This window comes from Epinephelus fuscoguttatus, linkage group LG22 (assembly GCF_011397635.1).
Source record: "Epinephelus fuscoguttatus linkage group LG22, E.fuscoguttatus.final_Chr_v1".
Classification (NCBI taxonomy): Eukaryota; Metazoa; Chordata; class Actinopteri; order Perciformes; family Serranidae; genus Epinephelus; species Epinephelus fuscoguttatus.
In genome coordinates, this window is record NC_064773.1 from 26287759 (window position 1) to 26296686 (window position 8928).

The 8928-nt window shown below is 42.6% G+C and overlaps 1 protein-coding gene across 1 annotated transcript; it reads right to left on the minus strand.

Annotated features, from left to right (window-relative positions):
• Positions 1-409: 409 nt before the first annotated feature.
• hcfc2 (host cell factor C2) lies at positions 410-8925 on the minus strand. The gene is made up of 17 exons (XM_049567306.1): positions 8716-8925; positions 7934-8082; positions 6426-6586; positions 5586-5788; positions 5339-5423; positions 5134-5237; positions 4674-4904; positions 4360-4545; positions 4074-4138; positions 3040-3160; positions 2697-2753; positions 2546-2601; positions 2332-2466; positions 1988-2185; positions 1606-1903; positions 1440-1512; positions 410-1341 (listed from the first exon to the last, which is right to left on the minus strand). The coding sequence occupies exons 1-17, from the start codon at positions 8879-8881 to the stop codon at positions 1332-1334; spliced, it is 2298 nt and encodes a 765-aa protein (XP_049423263.1). The 5' UTR covers positions 8882-8925; the 3' UTR covers positions 410-1331.
• Between the last annotated feature and the right edge of the window lie 3 nt (positions 8926-8928).

An 8928-nucleotide genomic window follows, 5' to 3' on the forward strand; every position in this document is an offset into this window, starting at 1 on the left:
AGCATATTTGTGTAAACACTTTGCTCACTTCATGCTTGTGGACATCAGCTGAGCTGATGCAAACTATGCAAGACTCCAGGGACCAACATGCACCTACATTAGTATGTATGAGGTGCTGTAATAAACTGATGTTGAACTTCATCATACTAGGAATCAGTCCACAGCTGGACACCCACCCTTTGCCTGAGAGGCCACCCAAGAAGGTTGAGGCACATTTCTTACAACTACAAAAATCACTAGGTAGCTGTCTTCAGCCCACTTCCGTAAAATCCTGTACAATGATAATACACTTTCAGATGCTCATTCATTACTGCATCTTCTATGGAAGAGAGCAAAATCATGGAATCGTCTTTTAACAAGAACACAAAGAGATGCAGCACAGGTTGGAATGATTTGAGCTGTGGATAACAATCTCTCCACCTGTTCATTTACCGCAGAAGTCATAAAGGTCTGCAATAATCCAGAGTCCAGACATGATGGAGGAGGATAGGGAAGATAATTATAAGACTTCTTGTCTGCCACTTAGTGAGCTGGTCAAACCAGAGACAATAATAGTGCTAACACAAATCTCTCTCTGTAATATCTGTAACATTTTTGATGCCTTTTATTCATATCAGAAACATTAGTAGTGCTCTGATCTTTGGTCGCAGTCAGCGCCAAATTTCTGAGTTGGGACAGATCTTTTAAAACTAAAAACAATGTGAACAATCTAGTGGTAATTATAATAAACAAATGTAGCAAAATCATAAAACAACATGTACTGTAGAGATGTAACGGATAATAACTGTTTGTGGTAACACAGGGTTGTATACAGTGACAAACAAGATAACAAAGATCTTATATCAATCACATCAAACAATTTAGTTATAAAACAACAATAACATTCCACTATGTAACCTCAGTGTGTCAGTAGGATTGTAAAAGTGGTCCACCACGCCAAAAAGGCTTTTCTATTTGATGATTGGCCCTGAAAACATCTTACCACCTGTGTTTCATTCAAAACCATGACATACTGTGTAAAGCAGCATCAGTGGCTGTTTCAGTGAGCTCTAAGGCACCTTCAACCTCTGGAGGGTTTTAAATCTAAATTCATACTTGTAGTTAGGTGTACATTGTATTACTACATAAGAAAACATCTGCTAAACTAAAATAGCCATGAGGTCAAGCTTTCTATGAAAACCTATTTACAAAGGGAATAATTAAATATATAAAAAATAAATTAACAAAACTATTTATGAAATATACAACATTTGAGTGGTGTACATTGCCATCTTCCTGAGTGCACGTTTTCTTTTCTTTTCCAAAACACGTCGTCACTGGTCCAAACATTTTCAGCTGGAGCTGCAAAAAGAAAATGAAAAAGCACGAGACAATTTCATAAAAAATTGCAATCTAGAAAGTGAAAATGAACCCAAATCATGAGAGGCCACTGTGGTTACCTGTCAGCAGCGTCCTGGTCAGCCTCAGCAATACTGTCAGCTTTGGATGCAGATGCTCGCAATTTACTGGGATCTAAAAAGACAGAAAGAGGACGCTGAATCAAGATAAAAATATATATAATGTGACAAAATACGCAAAAACTGAAAAACACTTGAGGTCCTCCACCTTGAATCCAGCGGATCTGCGTCGCTGGGCCATAGCCCTGCTCATTCTTAGCAGCTATGCGGAAGACGACAGCTGGCCGGTTGGAGGCGGAGCAGTCAATCTGAGCATTATCCAGGTGGGTGGAACTGACCAAGCAGGACATCTTGGTGCCGCGGTAGATCCTGATAAAGGCCATCTGACCTGGGCGCTCCGAGCTGGTGGAGCGGCTCTTCCTCACCGCCATGTACATGGAATACTCGAGGATCCGGCCAGATGGAGAGGAGGGAGCCTCCCACGTGATGTGGACCGAATCATTGGCCTGTGAAGAAAAAGGATTATAAAGAGGAATGTGAAGAATACAGAAGTTCATGCTTAATCTATTGGAGTATCCTCGATATGTCACCTTAGTGATCTTGACAGCAGAGGGCGCTCCAGGGAAGCCAGGTTGGCAGGTCTTGAACTCGCTGACTGGGCTGAAGTCTCCCTGGCCAAAGCAGTTGATGCCTGCGACTCTGAACCTGTAGGTCTGACCTGGAGACAGCTCCTGCTTCTCTCTGCCCTGGTAGTCCTGAGGCCCTGGAAGCTTTCTCTGGGGGAAGGGCTGATGGAAAAGCAAAGGATTGACAGAAGGCGCACGGGTGAGAGGACAGGAATGAATAGCATCTTCATTCAGTCAAAATCAATACCTATCTTTTCTCAATCATTCTTTCATGAATGAAACGGTACAGACGTTGTTGTTGTTTTTACCTCTTTAGTATTTGGTTGCCGGCTGCTGATGGCTGCAGTCGCCTGGTCACTGTCAGTAGGTAGAAAGTAGTGGCTGACCTCCGAGTAGAGCGATTTGAACACACCAACATCGAACCACACTGATTCATCTGGACTCTGCCGATGAGAGTTTACAATCTTAGTTTAGACCGAGCCAAATGAGAGCTAATAATTACTGTTCAGGAGTGTATCTGACCTGATGTGCCTGGGTGTAGAGATCTGTTGTGCTGTCAGCTGAAACAGGCTGTTTCTCTGTAAAAGCCAAGGAGAGCCCACAGTTAATTTCACTTCACAACGTGCTGCAGTCTGGCTCATCACTGACATTTAAGCTTGAGTATCATCATTACCCTGCTGGTGTTGATCTGAGCTGCTGACCTCCATTTCTGACATCTCCTGTCCAGAACCTACAGCCAACACACAAATAGAGAGTGCAGCAGGTCAGTGGATCAAAGCTGAGAAACTGCAGTAACACTTAAGCTGGGTAGAGGAGACAAATCACATTTGATGAGGGCATTTCAGACTGAACAGTAAAAGCGTGCTGTGTGTTGTCTCCCTCACGCTGTGTGGGAAATAGAGCAACAGAATGAACTGAAACAATACATTTATTAACATCCCTATTGCATCTTTTATTGGCCCCAATAAAAATATTTGTGGAAGCACACAAATCAATCACTAGACAACAAGACTTACCACAGTGTTTTGTGTCAGAGTCCTTCTCTGTCTCTCTCCCAACATTCCTCCCTCCTTGTGCTTTAGTCTCTGCTGAGCTGTTGGGTGATTTTGCTGCAACTTCTTGCTGTGCTGAGGCATCCTGAAATTCAGGGAGAAAACTTAAGTACATGACTTATTTCTTCTAAAACGGAAGCACCCTGTTTTGATATTAAACACAAGGTTTTATTTCCAAGCCAAACCACAGTGAATTTTTCACAATTCTTTTATCAGTCCCTCCAGGATTTCACAGGCCTTTTTTGGGGATTGTTGCCGTACAAAATACAAGATTTTACAGCAGCTTTTCGAATGATTTAACTATCTGCACATCCTGACCCCAAAAAGACGGCCACAGGGTCACTCTTTCTGAACACAGCAGCTACCTTTAGCAGAGGTCCACAGGAGGACTGGCCAGGACAGCACATCATGTACAAAACGTGTTTGTCAGTCGATTTGGTTTGTGGTCCACCACAATGTTGAACACGGTTCAAAACAGTTAAGCCCTGCTTTCTTGCAGAACATCAGGAAGTAGCCTTGCACAGTCTTAAGCAGTATTTTTTGTTGGTAAATGTGTCAATGTCACACGTCTGCATCTTCACAAGCAGAAACAAGGAAGTGAGTTTGGGGACGTTAAGCAGGGGGACTGATATGACTAGGGTTGCAACGGTATGAGATTTTCACAGTAAGATAAGTAGTAACCGTCTCAGAAAAAAAAATTGCAGTTCAGTTTCACGGTATCACAGTATTACAGAATTATCATTACTATCAGTCAGAACGACTCTTTAAGGAATGAAAATGGAAGGGTTATTTTTGGTTGAACAAATAATGGAAGTATGTGTATAAAGTCTGATATCAAATTCATGGGTTTCATTTTCATTCATTCATTCATTCGTGGTTGGTCTGCAGCTGTAGACTGGATATACCATTCACTATATCTAATGCTAAAACAGGGGTGTGTTATTACATGTAACAATCTTTACTTACAGATTTAACCATGTTAAGTAAGTCACATCTACCTGAGCTGATGCTTTCGCTTCTTTATTAGTGGTTTCTCCAGTTTGAGCTTGAAGGGACTGGACATCTGAGAGAAGAGAGTTAAGCAAAATTTCACCAGAGAGCCAAGAATGTGTTTAGAAAGTTCCCCACCCTGATAAACATGCCACAGATTCGTTCAGTTAATGTATTTTTCAGGCAGTAAAATTACTCTGTTTAATAACCTCCATTCTTCTACTATTCCAAGCTGCGTCCTGAGCCTCTCCTCTCCTCACTGAGGGGATAGCTGAATATGTGCACTCGTCATACCTGCAGAGTCTTTACCCTTCGCGTCCAGTCCATCTGTTCCAGTTGGATCGACTGGCTTGGCTGGTGGAGGTGCAGGCTGGATCTGAAGGATGTAGCAGTCTGCTGCCGCCAGAGGGCGCCATGCCACGTGAAGCATGCTGACTGTGGATTTGATGAGTAGCACTGCCTGTGGGGTGGCTGGCCGATCTGAGGACAGAATACAGAACATGTTGACAAGCTGTATTTGCTTTTTGTTGTTTGGGTTGGTTTTTTTTTTAGCACAAAAACACAAAAAAATCACCAGCGTCTTCGAACAGCTTGCTGCCAGTTCTCACCTGTCTCCAGGTACCAGAGGTCCTTGCAGCAGACTTGGTAGTTCCAGCTCTTTCGGTAACCGTCACGACCGCTCCAAATGTAAAGCCTGGACCCAACGGTGGCGGCACAGTGGCCGGCCCTGGCTTTGGGTCTACAGGCATACGGATCATCACTTTGGGGTCCATGGCTTTGCAGCTGGGACTCAATATCATCCTGCTGCTCTGGGCCCAAATCCTGCCAGCTCATAGTGTCTGTAACAGGAAAAAAAAGGCTGCAGTGAACTTGCTGGCCTCTGAGCGATGGGCTGAATAACAAAAAAAAAAAAGATGCATCAGAACTTTATGTTTCCTGTGGTGCTGACGAAACCTGATGTTAAAACAGACTGACACCACATTTAGCAAAAACTTAACCAATAAAGATGCGCTCTCTGTGTGAAACCTCTGATAAGAGTGTGGGATATCTTTAGAGAAATGCACAGACCTAAGTTGAGTACAGTTAAGGAGTCACTGCAGATCCATTCAGTTCCTAAAGCATTGTGTTTGACGGATTCTGGCACAGGAACCCAGCCACCGAAAACATACATCCTGCAGACAGATGGACACACAGTAGTTTGTAAAAGACCAGCCAGTTCAGGTGTCGCATACACACTAAACATCTGCTGCTTCGATTATGACGGATCTCTCACTTGTTTCCAATGACATTGGCAGAATGAAGGCTTCTGGGGAGTGGCGTGGAACCCCTGGTTTCAGGCATCGACCAAACCATTGTGTCTGAAGAGAGGAAATGATAATGATAAGGAAGTTGCAATACATACAAAAACTCAAATAAGCCTACCAGTTTTGTGGTCAATTAAAGCATGCGAAATGTTTCAATTTTCCTCTCTGAAACTTTATGATAATCAATATTATCTGTCACTAAAAAAAAAAACCTACCGAGATCAAGCTGCCAGAGGTCGTCTAACCGGCATCCTTGCATCCCTCCATAGATGTAGAGCTTCGGGGAGCCGAGGCCAGTGTATGCAACCGAGGTGTGGGACTCCCGTGCTGAGGGACCACCACCCTTCGTCTCTGGTATGCTCCAGCCTCTTGCCCCGGATAATGACTGCAGTTCCAACTCATAGAGGTCACCCATGTATCTAAGATGGTAGATAGTCAGACTCATTTATTCAACTGTCTCTTAGATAGAGGTTATTATCAAACTGCACAGTCTCCACGCTGGTGAGCAGAGATGTTTCATTTAATTAACTGTGGGTGTGCACAGAGAGCAACATGATCAACAAGCCACTGGAGTTCATTCTGGAATAAACACTAATTAAAAAGTTATACTATAAACTAGAGCTGAAAAGATGAATCAAAAGGAAAGTAATCTGCAACTGTTTGATAACAGATCATATATTGCAGTCATTTAAAGATAAAAAAGAGAAATATTCTCTGGTTCTAGCTTCTCATTTGTGAGGATTTGTTCCTTTCCTTTTTCATATATCATTGTAAAGTTTGAGTTTTGCTATTGTTGGACTTCCAAAAACAAAATTATTAACTGAAACATAATCGGCAGTAGGACAATAATCCTTAGTTGCAGCTCTAATTTAAACACACACACACAGGGCTTGCTGAATGTCCGTAAGAAGTCCCCACAACTACCCCCACTCAATATTCACAAACAAATCTAACCAAAAACAATCAGTTTGCCCCCTTTTCATGCATCTCTGAAAAACCCAGTGTAAACAAACACTTTATCAAACACTATGTTTCTTGTATGTATCCACACACTACCTTGGTACATTGCCGTTGGGGTCTTCACTATCATTGGCCAGCCCTCCAAACAGGTAACACTTGTTACCCACAAGTGTGAGGCTGTGTCCAATCCGAGGGCAGGGGGGCAAGCCATTCCTGGGTGCTCTGGGCTTCAGCTTCTTCCACAGCCAGCGACTAGCCTGAGCAACACAGAGTAAAAGTCAAGATTTAATTAAATTACCTTCACAACAGCAACTGGGTTGGAATTAGTGGTGGGCGATAAAATGATAACATATCGTCTCGCGATAAACACTTACGCGCTGTCGATAGAAAAGACGTTCGATATAACGTTCGATAATGTTACTTATTCTGTCAGGAAAAAAGACAAGTGAAGTTACCCTCAGAGTCGGGCGGTGCAAGGTTGGTTGCATGAACACACACACAACATCAGGTTTGGTTGCGCCATCCTCATGTGTGAACACAACCAGGGTTGCCAGGTCCACTTAAAAGCCACGACTTTGGTATTGTCTTTTTTTGTAAAGTCGCTTACAAATATTGGTAGTCACAGGTTGTGTTTTTTTGGGCTTGTTTCTACAGTGGAGTTGCTTATTTGGGCTTGCTCTCCAAATGTCGCCTTTCTCTATATATACCCATCTATTAAGTTATTTAAACGCATGATAGTATGTCGGACTACAGGATGTTTCCACAGCTCCACTCCCTCCACCCCTCTCCTTCTCCGCATAGGTGAATGAGACTTTTCACATTTAAATCGCACGATTAATGGAGGTTCTTTAACTATTTCACTAACAAGTGGGCGAAATATGGAAAGAATAGAATTAAGATTTATAGAAAGAGAGAGGATTGAAAGATTCGACTACAAGAGGGGGACGATTCAAAGGCAGTGTGCAGATTCAGATTCTGTGTGAAATATGTACTCATCATTCAGATCTTGTTCAGCATACCAGCACTGTTACAGTGAAAGTAAAATGGCTCGTTATATGCAACTTCTTACTTTCATTTTCATTCATTCATTTATTCTTTCCACGTTTTTGGTCGGCTAGTTGGTTTGGTAGAGCTCAAGGGCAGTAAATATAATATATTTGTACAGTAATTTTGGTTGCTTGTTTCTCTCCCAAGATTTGGCAACACTGAAGACAACACAGCGTGGAGTGAGTGAGTGAGTGAGTGAGTGAGTAGCAAGAATGAGTGCGGATAGCGAGGAAATAGTCAAGTAGTAGTTTTTATACCATCTTGTGTAAGGTCATTTATTTGAGTGTTTTCTAATAGTTATGTTGACATTACATTTTCCTCCGTGTGCCTTGACTGATGACTGTGATTGAAATCAGAAGAAAGCTACTGAGTTTAAAATAAATGTATTTATTTTGTCCTGGTCCTTATTTCAAATAGATTATAAAAAATGATTGATAATTATTGTTATCGATCAATATGAACCAGCTATATAGTCATATACTGAAAAGTATATGGCTGAAAAGCCATATCGCCCACGCCTAGAAGGAATCACCACTTATGAAATGTAAATACATTACCTGAAGTTCATAGAGACTGTTGGTGTACTTCCCAAACTCCATCATGCCGCCAAAGACAAGTATTCGACTGCCGTCACAGACGAAGCCATGGGCAGCACAGCCAGGTGGGATGTCACCCCTCACGGCAGGCAGAAACCACTGCTTAGAGACTGGAGGGATGGGCACATGTCAGCTGTTGCATAAGGCAAAACATCTGGGTGGATGCTGCCTTTCAGACATTTTATACACCCTGTTTGGAAGCATCTTTTACAAGAAGAGCTTTCTTTGCAGGAGCACGACCTCAGACACCACTTCAGCTGCAGTAAAAATATAATGACCTTTATTGCACAATGCCCTCGTCAGCATAACATTGATACAGTATCTTGTACTGTACTGTGCGCGTTACATATTCAGTATATGTAAAACTACATTTAACTGTCACACTTTTTGTTACCAATCTGTAATTGTTACCAGTTAACGCAACAAATAACATGGCGTTCCCACCATGAGCTAACGGTAAGGCACGTAAACAATACGTTAACGAAACAACCATGTTACGTTGAATTTCGGAGGAAAAAAGGAACTAAAGCTAAATAGTCAGCTGAAGTTACACTGTCCAGTTCAAGTTAAGGGCTACTTTACCAACACCCATAACAACGAAATGATGCTAAAATGGTGGAGGGCCTCTTAAAGGGACATTAAAAGGTCGCGGTAAAGGGCTGGTTTGTTTTTTTCAACCCCTGCGCCTGCTAAAAACATTAGCCGCTAACCTGCTAGCTAGCGTCCAGCTAACGTTAGCTCACCAGTGTTGTAAACATGGAGGTCCTCCGCTATCCCTTCGTTTCCACCACCGAACACGACAATCAGCTCCCGTATTGCAGCTGCACGGTGTCCGTGTCTGGACCGCGGTATCACCCCTGAGACCGAATTAACTTTTCTCCATTGCGGCTCCTCGGTACCAGTAATCATTTTCCCGTGAGGGAGGCTGAAGTTTGGCGCTGTTGACGTTTCAAAGA

Bases quoted from the DNA above. Each gene is read 5' to 3' on its own strand.
- hcfc2 (XM_049567306.1), bottom strand. From the start codon at position 8,881: ATGATTACTGGTACCGAGGAGCCGCAATGGAGAAAAGTTAATTCGGTC. The intron at 4,905-5,133 runs GTCTGTGCATTT...TTCCTGTTACAG, and splicing joins CTTAACTGTACTCAACTTAG to ACACTATGAGCTGGCAGGAT. The intron at 2,754-3,039 runs GTAAGTCTTGTT...TGTTGGCTGTAG, and splicing joins CTCTGACACAAAACACTGTG to GTTCTGGACAGGAGATGTCA.